Below are 13,240 nucleotides of genomic sequence, written 5' to 3' on the forward strand. Positions count from 1 at the left end.
CATATTCAACTATGAAAAGAGGAAATTAATTTTTATTTATTTATTTAAAATTTTTTTCAATATATGAAGTTTATTGTCAACTTGGTTTCCATACAACACCCAGTGCTCATCCCAAAAGGTGCCCTCCTCAATACCCATCACCCACCCTCCCCTCCCTCCCACCCCCCATCAACCCTCAGTTTGTTCTCAGTTTTTAAGAGTCTCTTATGCTTTGGCTCTCTCCCACTCTAACCTCTTTTTTTTTTTCCTTTCCCTCCCCCATGGGTTTCTGTTAAGTTTCTCAGGATCCACATAAGAGTGAAACCATATGGTATCTGTCTTTCTCTGTATGGCTTATTTCACTTAGCATCACACTCTCCAGTTCCATCCATGTTGCTACAAAGGGCCATACTTCATTCTTTCTCATTGCCACGTAGTACTCCATTGTGTATATAAACCACAATTTCTTTATCCATTCATCAGTTGATGGACATTTTAGGCTCTTTCCATAATTTGGCTATTGTTGAGAGTGCTGCTATAAACATTGGGGTACAAGTGCCCCTATGCATCAGTACTCCTGTATCCCTTGGGTAAATTCCTAGCAGTGCTATTGCTGGGTCATAGGGTAGGTCTATTTTTAATTTTCTGAGGAACCTCCACACTGTTTTCCGGAGTGGCTGCACCAGTTTGCATTCCCACCAACAGTGCAAGAGGGTTCCCGTTTCTCCACATCCTCGCCAGCATCTATAGTCTCCTGATTTGTTCATTTTGACCACTCTGACTGGCGTGAGGTGATATCTGAGTGTGGTTTTGATTTGTATTTCCCTGATGAGGAGCGACGTTGAGCATCTTTTCATGTGCCTGTTGGCCATCCGGATGTCTTCTTTAGAGAAGTGTAGGAAATTAATTTTTAAAAGGATACTATAAAGTATACATACATGCATGTGTACAAATTTTTAAATGTCAGGTAGAATAAATCTAAAAAAAGTATGTGACACCTCTACAAAGTAAAGAATAAAACTTTAAGGGAAATTAAAGAAGACTCTCCAAAGTAGAGACATATACCATGTTCATGAATTTTAAAAATTGATATTGTAAATATATCAAATTTCCCTAAATTGATCTCTAAGTTTAGCACAATCACAACCAAAATCCCAACAGGTTTTCTGTGGATCCTAATGGTCTAATTCTACTAAACTGTGGAGGATGTGATAGAGCTTTGGTAATGTCAGTAACTGCTGACTGTGGTATTGGCATAAGATCAGAAGAATAGACCAATGAAATAAGAGAGCTCATAAACACATTTCTGTCTGTGGACACGTGATTTACAACAAAGGCGGCACTGCAGAGAAGTGGCAAATTGGCACTGGGGCAGTTATATATCCATATGAGAACTTTGTAACCCCAGGGTAAAGAATGATTTCTCCAAGTATCAAAGAGCAGTAACAAAAAAGGAGAAGACAAATCAGGCTAATTACAATTAAAACGTACCATTAAGAGTGAAAAGACAAGCCACAGAGGCAAAGAAGATACTTACCATATGTGTAACTGATAAAGGGCTCATATCCAGAATATATTAAGAATTCCAACAAGTCAATAAAGAAGACAGAAAAAAGAAATGAAGGCTTCACAAAAGAGGAATTCCACATGGACAATAAACATGAAAAGACGCTTAACCTAATTATCCAACTAAGAGAATGCAAATTAAAAACCACACTGAAATACCACTTAATATCCAGTTGGCTAGGATTTTAAAAAGTCTGACCAATAGCTAGTATTGGCAAGCCTGTAAAGCAACAGGACTTCTCATATACTGCTAATGGCAATGTTAATTAACAATCACTTTACAAAAATAATTTGGCATTATCTTACAAATAAGACAGTAATTCCACTCGTAGATATATGCCCTAGACAAACTTGGTACATGTGCACCAAGATACACTCACAAGAACAGCATGGTAATTGTAATGGCCCAAACTGGAAATGACCCACATGTCCATCAACAGGAAACTAGATAAGGAAAATGACATATTCATATAAAATAGCATACAGACGTGAAACGGATGGAACTAAACCTACATACAACAACATGGATAAATTACAAAACATAATTTTGAATGAAAGGAGCCAGACACAAGATAATTCATACTGTACAATTTTCTTGTGAAGTTCAAAAACAGTCTGACCTAATCTATACTTCAGAAATGCCTATTTAGATAATAAAACTATATCGAAAACCCAGGAACACATTATCATAAAGGTCAGAGGGGAGAGAAGAGATTATAATCTGGAAAGGGGCTAGATAGCTTTTGAGGTATTGGCAATGCTCTATTTCTAGCACTCAATAGTGGTTACAAGGATATTTACAGGAACTCATTAAGCTACACGGTCATGCATCATTGCTTGTCTGCATGCGTTGTATTCACAATAAGGAGGGTTATTGAGCACGTGTCTCATTTCTTGATAAGTGTTCTAACTTACATGTGATGTGTTTACTTTGTTCAAAGATGTAACACTGATCTTTCGGAAGTAAACGTGGAATGTTTTATGTCATCCTTTAAATGGCGTAAAATACGCAACTAGACATGGGATGATGGAGCTTCTTCTCAGGAATGCGAGAGGTGAAGAGGTAGAGTAGGCATGCTTGGTCGCAGGTATTTTCTAAAATACTTTGAACAAATCTTGGACATTCTAATTCTAAAATAAATGGGTAGCTAGGAAAGCATAGACTTGCCATGAGTCTGTGGCCTAAATGAAATAGTACACTATGACTGTCAGTGTTGCTGAGCCACACTGTCTGTGTTTTGTCCTCACAGGACACTTCCTCAGGAAGAAAGCTTTCTCTGAGAACAGTGGCATGCGGAAGAGGAAAGGTTATTAAGCAACTGTCATAAAATAAGCCCATGAAAAGATGCTTAATATCATTAGCCATCAGGGAAATGTAAATCACAACCACCATGAGATGCCACTTTGCTCCCACCAAGATGACTATGTTTGGAAAGAAAGATAGCAAGAAGTGTCCACGAGGACGTGGAGAAATTGAAACGGTCATACATTGGAAGTGGGAATGTAAAATGATGCATCTGCTTTGAAAACAGTCTGGCAGTTTCTCAAATAATTGAACACAGAGTTACCCTATGATCTAACAATTCCACTCTGAGGTGTATATCCAACAGAAATGAAAACATATGTGAACACAAAAACTTGTACATGAATGTTCACAGAGCATTCTTCATACTAGCTGAGAAGTGGAAACAACCCAGATGGCCATCAGTTAACTGATAAATGAGTAAATAACATGTGGTCTATCCATACAGTAGAAGGTTACTCAGCCATAAAAAAGGAATGACGTACTGGTATATGCTACGACATAGATGAACCTTGAAAACATTAGGCTAAGTGAAAGAAGCCAGTGAAAAAGTCATATATTGGGACACCTGGGTAGCTCAGTCGATTAAGCATCTAACTTGACCTCAGCTCAGCTCTTGATCTCAGGGTCGTGAGTTCATGCCTCGCGTTGGTCTCCACGCTGGGCATGGAGCCTACTTAAAAAAAAAAGTCACATATTGTACGATTCCATTTATATGGAATGTGTAGGACAGGCTAATCCATAGAGACAGAAAGGAGACTAGTGGTTGCCTAGGGCTGGGAAGATGAGGGAGTTAGAAGTGACAGCAAAGAGGTTCCAGGCTTCTTTTGGGGGTGATGAGAATGTTATAAAATTGTGACAATGATTGTACAACTCTGTGAATATCTAAGAGTCACTGAATTGTACACTTTGGTTGAATTGTATGGTATGTGAATTATATCTCAATAAAGCTTTTCAAAATATGTCATCATTCCATCATGCTATTTAATATTTCTGAACAACCTAACTTGGACAAAGCACCCCAGTTTTTAGTATTTTTTAACCTTTATTTATTTTTGAGGGATTGAGAGAGAGAGAGAGAGAGAGAGAGAGAAAGAGAGAGTGCACCGAGCAGGGGAGGGACAGAGAGAGAGGGAATCACAGAATCTGAAGCAGGCCAAGAATTTGACTCTACATTCAGCTCTGCCAGCCTCCTCAGGGTAGTAAGCTTCAAATGTTTCAACCTTATGGTCTAATTTTAAGGTGGGAAGGGGTTAGGAAAGAAGGAAGAGGGAGAAAAGAAGGACCACTTGGGTTAATAGATCAAATTAGAATCCTACCATGCCAAAGATCTCCCTTTTTATTTTCTATTTATTTTTTAATTTTTAACGTTTACTTATTTTTAAGACAGAGAGAGACAGAGCATGAACAGGGGAGGGGCAGAGAGAGAGGGAGACACAGGATCTGAAACAGGCTCCAGGCTCTGAGCTGTCAGCACAGAGCCTGACGCGGGGCTCGAACCCACGGACCGTGAGATCATGACCTGAGCCGAAGTCGGACGCTTAACCGACCAAGCCACCCAGGCGCCCCAAGATCTCCCTTTTTAGCAAGCAGCCTAGTGATTCTGCTGCAGCGGGGGGACAGGTCAATTCTGTCCAAGACTGCAAGGGAAAGAACTGACTGAGAAAAGGACAAAGAGGACAGTGTCGTCAGGAGACGGTTTGGTGGCATGATAGGAACAGAAGCCAGACTGAGTGGTTTAGAGATTGATCTGGAAGCAAGAGGTGGAGCCAGAGAATAGATGCACAGGAAGCTCAACTAAGGAAATAGATGAGCAGAGAGCAAGAGCTGGACTTCAGGGCCAAGGAGGGTTTGTTTCCAGAAAAAGACAAACTTGAGAATATTTGTGGAATAAAGAGAGAAAATCGGGAAGGGGGTGTAGAGAGAGAAGGAACTGAGGGTCCTGAGAAGTTGTGAGGTGACAAAACGAGACCCAGGGGAGGGGATCAATGCTGAATCCTGGAAGGACAGCTCTTCCTCTGGGATGCAGGAAAGCAGCAGAAGGTCTGGAGAGAGTTTTGGTAGATGTGGGCTTGTTCGTGGAGCTCCGATCATTTGACCTCTATTTCTCTGGACATGTGGTGGCAGAATGAGAGGTAAACAGTTGAGAAAGAGGAGAGAAAAGAGTGGGGCCCCAGGACACCAGAGAGGGTTAGAGAATGAGCCGTGGGGAACGGCACCCGGAGTCAGTGAGAGGTGACGCGGTGGCCAGATAAGCCTGGTGGGGTGGGGGTGGGGCAGGTGGGCTTAGCCACATGGATCTGTAAGATGCTGTTGTTCTTCCAGCTGGAGGACGGCAGTGAGGTAAGCAGAGGTGGGGGCTACCCAGCGCTGAAGAAGTGAGAAGGGTGGGAGAAATTCCAGAGAAGAGGTCAGCTGTGAAGTGGAAGGTCCTCGCCTGCAGGGAACAAAGTAAGACGGGGCAGAAGGCAGGCTTTGAAGCCAGAGACCACCCAGCAGCGAGGTCCAGAAGATGATGCTGAGCAAGTCAAACGGCGCTGAGAGGCAAAAAGAAGGGGATGGAGCAGGTTTGAACGACAAAGCTACCTAAAGCGTCCTGTACTAATACGGTAGCCGCTAGCCTCCAGGGTCCTCACGTGGTTGGTTAGTCCAAATGCGCTGTGCTGTAAGTGTAAAGTACACACGATTCCGAAGGCTTCGTACGAGAAAAAAAGAATGTTAAACATCTCAATAAATGCTTGCCCTGATCACTTGTTTAAATAATATTTGGATATATTGCGTTAAATAAGATACATTAACGTTAATTTCACCTGTTTTTTTACTCTCGTAGCATTGCTTCTAGAAAAATTTAAATCACATACGTGGCTTGCATTGTATTCCTGTTGCACAGCACTGCTATAGATACTCCCTTACTGGGGCATGGATTGTCTGTGTCATGCCCGCGGCCCCAACGCCCGGAACAAGGACCTGCGCAGAGAGGCCTCAGTGAATGGTGTGCATGTGAACTGATGAGAGGATGACTAAATCAATTCATGAATGCGTGGGGGGAAAAATGAGGATTATATATTAGTACGCAAATGAATGAAAGGGGAACAGAGATAGTTAGAATTGAGGACTGCTCATCAAAGCTTTGCGGTAAGGGGTCTCAGAGAGCATTTTACGGGACTTTACTCATATAAAGGCTCAAGAACCTGGGCCCTTGCCACACTCTTATTTTCCTTTAAAAAAAAATGTACTCTTTTGGCACTTTTATATATGCCAGGACTGTCCTAGGCATTTACATGTATTAACTCATTTAAGCTTCACCCTATGAGGGAGGTGGTGGGATTGGCATTTAAATCAGGCCAACTGGGGGGCGCCTGGGTGGCGCAGTCGGTTAAGCGTCCGACTTCAGCCAGGTCACGATCTCACGGTCCGTGAGTTCGAGCCCCGCGTCAGGCTCTGGGCTGATGGCTCGGAGCCTGGAGCCTGTTCCCGATTCTGTGTCTCCCTCTCTCTCTGCCCCTCCCCCGTTCATGCTCTGTCTCTCTCTGTCCCAAAAAAAATAAATAAAAAAACGTTGAGGGGCGCCTGGGTGGCGCAGTCGGTTAAGCGTCCGACTTCAGCCAGGTCACGATCTCGCGGTCCGTGAGTTCGAGCCCCGCGTCGGGCTCTGGGCTGATGGCTCGGAGCCTGGAGCCTGTTTCCGATTCTGTGTCTCCCTCTCTCTCTGCCCCTCCCCCGTTCATGCTCTGTCTCTCTCTGTCCCAAAAATAAATAAAAAAAAAACGTTGAAAAAAAAAAAGTTTAAAAAAAAATAAAAAAAAATAAAAAAAAACGTTGAAAAAAAAAAAATTAAATCAGGCCAACTGGTCCCCATGTCTGTACTCCTAACTACTATACCATCCTGTCTCTCTTAGCCCCTCTCATCCCCAAGTTTCTCCAGCAGAGACACATTAGCCCCCCCTTTATCTACAGGGGATCTGTTCCAAGACCCCTAATCGATGCCTGAAACTGCAGATAGTACTGAACTCACTGTATTATGTTTTTTCCTATAGAAGCATTTCTCTGATAGAGTTTAACGTGTACATTAAGCACAGTAAGAGATGAACAACAACAAATGATGGAACAATCTTCACAATATGCTGTAATGAAAGTTGTGTGAATGTGGTCTCTCTTTCCGTCTCAAAATATCTTACTGTGCTGTACTCCCCCTTCTTGTGATGATGGGGGGAGATGATAAAATTCCTGCGTGAGCAGATGAAGTGAGGTGAGTGACCGCGTTGTGACATAATGTTAGGCTCTTACTGTCTTCTGCTGATACATCAGGAGGAGGATCATCTGTTCCTGGATCACAGTTGACCATGGGAAGCAAAGCCACAGAGAAGGGGGGACAACTATATAGATTTGTTTTTTCTCCCTTTAGTGATCTCTCTTTTGCTCGCAGTCCCTCAAACCCTGTATTCCTGGAGAAAGTTTTCCATGAACTTTGCTTACCGAAAACAACTGTAAGTAACCCCCCAACTTCCCCACAAATGAGACGCAAACACACGATGGCTGCATAGTCAAATACAACAGCCAAGTAACCATGCCTCCTCTGTTCCCTCTGCCTCCATCCCTGAGCCTTTCCCACACCACTTTCTTCACCCTCCCCTACCTCACCCCCAGACCGTGAGTCTCCTGTCCCAAACCTAGGATCTGCCCTCCCCTGCCTTCCTGGGCAGACTCAAGGGGAGTGAGTGTTGGAGGAGCCTGAGGCTCTAAGCAAATGCTTTATCTCTCAGTCTAGTAGATGCCAGCGGAGATGACTACAGAGGATAGAATGGGGGCTTTCCGGACACCACCTTGGCCAGTGCCCAGGAGTTGCTTCAGTCCCACCCACCAGGGACTCCATTCCAGCCTCAGCTTGGATCCCTCCAGGGACAGAGTAGCCCTGAATTTCCACCCACTGGGAGCAGCCCTAACCCAGGATCTCCTCTTTCAGGGCCAAACATAGACTGGAACACTAAGAAGGAACCAACAGGCCACCTTCCTCTCTTTCTCTCATTAAATTGTGAATAATAATGCATTTACTTATTCTCCCACTTAAAAAGTTGTTTAAATCCTTTGAAGAATCTTGCAAGGTAGCTTGGCTAGACAGCAGGCAGGACAGTCCAGTGCTTCCGGTGGGGGGGCCAGGGTCTTCCACTCGCCCATCTTTTGGTCCAACAAGTAGGCGTTTGGGTTGATGGTGTAGTCCTTTGTCTGGACATCACTGGCTGTGGTGACACCCCCACAGACAAACACTTTACTGTCTCCAATGGAGCATATAGCATGGGACACATCCAAGGGGCAGTTGTTGGGCAAGAGAGGCACCGAGGTGGTTGTCTTGTTGGCCTTTATCTTCTGCAGGTTGATCTCCACACTCTGCCGGTGGCTGTGTACACAGAGGATGTTGTCCTGGTGGAAAGAGAGCAAGGGCCGGTGGTTGAACTCAATGGGGAAGGTGATACACTGGACCACATCCCCAGTGGTGGTATCAAAGCAGTCCACCACTCCAACCCGAGAAATGTAGCCCTTCACCAAGCACCGCCCAGTGACAATGTACAGGTTCCGGTCACCCTTGGTGATCACGGCTGTGCCATCCATAGGGATGCTCATCTTCCCTGCCAGGCACCAGGCCTCCTTGCGCTCATCATAGCGATAGATGTTGGAGACATACCGCCTTGGAGCAATGCTCCCACCCACTGAGTACACTGTCCCCCCGCAGGTCACCATGGTGTGGAAGACAAGCCCAATTGGCAGGTCTGGCAACTTGGTCCAGGAGTTGTCATCCATGTCATACCGCCAAGCTGTCTTCAGCCCTGAAATCTGCTCAGTGGTGCCACCAGAGATGTAGATGTAGCGACCAGCCGAGGTGGCGCTAAGTGCTGCTGCCCGATAGGGCATCTCTGACAGCTTCAACCACAGGTTCTCCTGGATGATATAGGCAAACACGCCATCATTGAACTTGCCATGGGCCTTCTGGCCCCCTAGGATGACCACCGAATCAAGCAGGGCGCCTTTCCGCTGGTAGCTCAACAGGCTGCATGGCCTCTCCTGTTTTCGGTCCATAAGGACACTCTCAATCAGGGTCACATGGGCCGAGCTGTTCTCCATGCCCATCAACTTGTTGCTGGCAAACATCAGTGTCTTGTTGGAGACGGCATTAAGGTTGATGTAATTGAAGAACTTCTTGAAATACTTCTCCCGCTCATCCTTCCGGAAGTGCACCCAATTGATGAGTGCGCTGAGAGCCTGGTCCTCATTGAGCACATGCAAGTTTTCATCTCGGAGCAGGCGGCCAAAGATGACAGGTGGACAGCGCATGAAGTGCACAGAGCCCTCGGGACTCGCCCAGTAGTGGAAGTTGTCACGAATGCCAGAGTAGGCCAAGTCTGATACCTCTTTGAGCTCAAACAACTCAGCCAAGAAGAGGTAGCGCAAGCAGTTTGCTCGGCGGATGGACTTAATCAGGAAGTCATTACAGTGGATTCGAAGGCGTGGTGTGTTGAAATACTGGGCCCCACGCAGGAGCTCTTCCACGTTCTGCTCCGAGATCACCACCCTGCCGCTGTAGAAGTAGTCCAGGAGCTGGTCCACTGTGGCCGGACTCAGGTAGTTGGGGTCAATGGTGATAAAGAGCTCATCGGTGGTCTTCATGTCATTGCTGGAGATGAGGCTCTTCACCAGTGGAGAGACAGCAGCCAGCACGTTGCGATGTGCAAAGAAGACATGGTGGTCCACAGTCAGGGCCACGTCCCAGTACTCTTTGCGTTTCCTCTGTTTGTTCAGGTTCTGCAGCACGAAGCTGTTGTAGTTTTTCTCCGTGAATTCCAATTTCATGGTGCTTCTTGCTGGCTGAGGCAGAAGATCAGCGGCAGGTACTGGAGAACAGACTTTCTCACGCCTTTGGGATTCAGATTGATGGTTGTTTGCAGAGCAGTTGATCGGAGAGGAGGGGGGCTGGGAGAGAGGGTGATGTCATAGAGTGGATGAGGGCATCACAATGCCAGCCCCCTGAGGCCCCTCTCAGAGGCACAGGACCTTTCTCCCCTTTGATGGCTCCAACGTGCCACGGCTAGATCCCCTGCCAGGACTTAATGCCCTGGGTCCAGAGCTCAGGAGAATGGGTTGCAGCTCTAATCTGGGACTTTTCCAAACTTAGTTCAAGGTTATATCCGGAATGTTAGAGCCAGTTTGGGTGGAGGGTGGTATGGGAAGAGAAGAGGGGAAGCTGAGGGAAGAAGGAGATTTTTGGATTTAGAAGAATCTCCCCATGGATAGGAGGGAAACAGACCCAGAGAAGGGAAGGGACTTGCTCAAGATCCCACAGCAGGTTGGAAGTAGACTAGGGCCTGGAACTCAAGCCTTCTCTAACTCTGTTCTTTACCTTTCCAGGAAGCTCCTAACTCCCTAGCTCTCCCCAGTCTCTGGTTCTCAGGTCTCGAGGTCCCTTTCTCTGCCAAGGCTCCTGGCCATCAGAGAATTTCAGGCTCTGTCCTTTGCCTTCTGACCTTTGTAGCCAAGGACACCATTTTTCTTTAAAATGGAGAGACAGAGGCTACTAGTTGGAGCAGGGATACAGGAGTTAGCCACACACTGGAGGACGGGAGGGCCTCTGAAGCTCTGATTATTTCAGTTCCACAGCAAACTGGGACCTTCTCTCCACATTTCCAAGTCTATAGTCATGCAGCTTTGGGAGCTGCGGTGGGTCAGCTCTCTCCATCAAGTGTGGACTTGGACCAGTGGCTCAGACTCTTCTAAACTTCGGTTTCCTCATTTGTGAGATGGGAATAATAGTACCTGCTTCAAAGATCCTTAAGAGTTTAAATCAGAAAATGACTAGACAGTGTTAAGCACAACGTCTGGCGGGTAGCAAATGTCCAATAAATGTTAGCTGCCGTTACTTTATTAATCTGTTAGTTCGCTCAGGGCTGGTGTCCTTGGCTGCTCCCTTCCTAAATGCCTCTCTCCGTCTGGTTGGCTTGTGATGGTGGTGGGGGGTCTGGAATCCCGCGTCCCCTCGGAGGGGGGGGGGGTGCTCCCCGAGCCCCGTCCGGCCACGCGGTGGAGCTGGAGGGCCATCTCCGGCCACGGAGGCCCCGACTGCCACGCCCCTCCTCGCTCGCAACCGCAGCGGCTCCAGCTGGGAAAGCGGCGCGGCGCCCCGCCCCGTCCCGCCCCCTCTTGCCACCGGGTTCCGCGCCCCCGGCCGCCGGTGGCAGGGCCTCCCCCGTTCACCACCCGGCCTCCGGTGCCCGCTTTACAGGTGGCGGCCCCGGGGAGAAGCCGTCTCAGACTCGGGGCGTCACCCCTCGGCAACCCGGGCGGGCGTGGGGTTCCCCGAGTGCCCGGCTCCTGCGGAGAGTGGAAGAGCCCGGGGGCCCCACCCGCACCAGCCTTTGGGGGCCCCCAGCTAGGGGCTCAACTCGCAGGCATTTGCCTGGAAGGCCAGATGTCACAGAGAGGACCTGGGCCCGGAGCCCCACTCCTGACCCTTACGTCGTCCTTAGAGCCCCCACTAGGAAACCAGTGTTGCCTGGAGCGTGGGGAGTGTGAGCCTGCCGGCTCTTCCCCTGCCCGGCTTGGTCCACTTATTCATCGTCTCTGCACCACATCCTTCCAGTTTAGACCTGGCTTTTTCGTTGGGGACTTGGCATCTTGAAAAGTATTTAAAAGTACTTACGTTTGAATGCTGAACTTGTTCACCTTGACACCTGAATGGAATAGAGGCACTCAGTCTCTTGACCTATCCCTGCACAAGGCTAAGAACTAATGTTTTTTCCCATGAAAAGAAGGCTGACTTCAGCCCCTCCACCACAGACTAGCCGCGAGGTTTAGGTGGACCCCTCTCTGTCCGTTTTCTCCATGTGAGGCTAACTGAGCTCTAAATGCTTCACCAGCCCTGATCTCGCGAGAGGTGGCTGCCACCTAGGTGCAGGTGAGACCTCTTGGTGTTGATGCCGGCCGCTTTTTCATCCATTGGCATCTAGGCTTGCCCTTGTGAGAGGCCGGCAGACCTCACCTCCACGGGCGTTTCAACCAGTAGAGGATGGGTGGGGTCAGGCCTGTGGTTGCATCCACCACTTTGCCCCCACATCTTTCAGCCTTAGGGGCATTTTGGTGGAGGAGGTGGCCGGGCCCCTTTACGTTTGTTTCAGGCACCAGAACACCAGGGCAGGAAGTCTCTCCAGTTACGAAAGTTGGGCACAGGGGGTGTCACGGGACCTGAGAAGATCCAGTAGACTTAACTCTTTGTGCCAGACCTGGTACAGCCGGACAGACTGCAGCCCCGAGTGGGGAAGGGAGCACAACTCTGAGAGCACAGGGCTAGAGCCTGGAGCCAGGGTTCCTAATTCCTTCCTCTGGTCTCTGGCGACAAAGGAGAACTGGCGATCTGGCTTGTCTTTGGCTCTTACTGATTGTGGGAGTTGCTGTCTTTAAGAGATCCATTAAAGAAGTGAAATCAATGCCCACCCGCTCAGCCAGCTTTGTTGCCTGGCTTTTCTTCAGCCTAGAGTGCTCTTCTGGTCAGCTTTTTTCTTTCTCCAGCCAACTGACGAAACAGACTCCAACCTCAAGAGCCTGGCTGCATGCCAGCATCCACCACCCTGTTATGTGTGTGCATTGAGTGGAAGCAATTGGGTGGGAGCTGCCAGGAAGTTCACTGACTGGTCATTCAGTCCCTATTGCTCAAGGTGGTTGCCCAGGTGTGGCCTCAGCCCAGTCTTTTTATTCCCCCCATCCTCAGCTTTCTGACCAGCTCACTATTTGGTTGAATAAGACTCCCTCAGGGAGGGGACCCTACTACTGTAACCTTCTGGAGAACAGCAGTTGACATTATCATTTTGTTGGGAAGTCCTGAAGATGAGGGGTGTGTTTTAAAGATACACCAATTTGGGGCCCCTGGGTGGCTCAGTTGGTTAAGCGTCTGACTTCGGCTCAGGTCATGATCTCACGGTTGGTGGGTTTGAGCCCATGTCAGGCTCTGTGCTGACAGCTCAGAGCCTGGAACCTGCTTTGGATTCTGTATCTCCATCTCCTTCTGTCCCTCCTCCGTTCATGCTCTTTCTCTCTCTCTCAGAGCTAAATGAACATTAAAAAAAAAAAAAAAAAAAGACTTAAAAAAAAAAAATAAAGATACACAGATCTGGCCTGGAGCTAGAAAGCTCACTCCACCTCTTTTGTACCTCTAACAACTGGCTTTCTCACGTCTATGTATTTTCAACTGGCAAGTTGGCTTGCGTATAGTTTTGGCTTGCCATGGCCCTCATTCAAACCCATGGCATCTGAATTTTTTCGGTGCAACCGGCAAATTCTCTCCTCAGGTCTTAGCTAAATTCCTGGTCCACGGTCAGCCCAGGGATTGGCTGCCCTTGGATCACGTGTCCA

The 13,240-nt window shown here is 47.6% G+C and overlaps 1 protein-coding gene and 2 long non-coding RNA genes across 3 annotated transcripts; 1 reads left to right on the plus strand and 2 right to left on the minus strand.

Annotated features, from left to right (window-relative positions):
- Positions 1-2,099: 2,099 nt before the first annotated feature.
- LOC131491692 (uncharacterized) lies at positions 2,100-6,194 on the minus strand. The gene is made up of 2 exons (XR_009251606.1): positions 4,407-6,194; positions 2,100-4,163 (listed from the first exon to the last, which is right to left on the minus strand). It is a non-coding gene; the product is annotated as an uncharacterized LOC131491692 (long non-coding RNA).
- Positions 6,195-6,692: 498 nt separating this feature from the next.
- On the plus strand, positions 6,693-7,895 carry LOC131491691 (uncharacterized). Its single transcript, XR_009251605.1, has 2 exons — positions 6,693-7,335; positions 7,612-7,895. It is a non-coding gene; the product is annotated as an uncharacterized LOC131491691 (long non-coding RNA).
- On the minus strand, positions 7,861-12,811 carry CCIN (calicin). The gene is made up of 2 exons (XM_058694926.1): positions 11,535-12,811; positions 7,861-10,082 (listed from the first exon to the last, which is right to left on the minus strand). The coding sequence occupies exon 2, from the start codon at positions 9,689-9,691 to the stop codon at positions 7,925-7,927; it is 1,767 nt and encodes a 588-aa protein (XP_058550909.1). The 5' UTR covers positions 9,692-10,082; positions 11,535-12,811; the 3' UTR covers positions 7,861-7,924.
- Positions 12,812-13,240: the final 429 nt, after the last annotated feature.

The sequence above is a fragment of the Neofelis nebulosa genome, chromosome 12 (assembly GCF_028018385.1).
Source record: "Neofelis nebulosa isolate mNeoNeb1 chromosome 12, mNeoNeb1.pri, whole genome shotgun sequence".
In the NCBI taxonomy this organism is placed as follows: domain Eukaryota; kingdom Metazoa; phylum Chordata; class Mammalia; order Carnivora; family Felidae; genus Neofelis; species Neofelis nebulosa.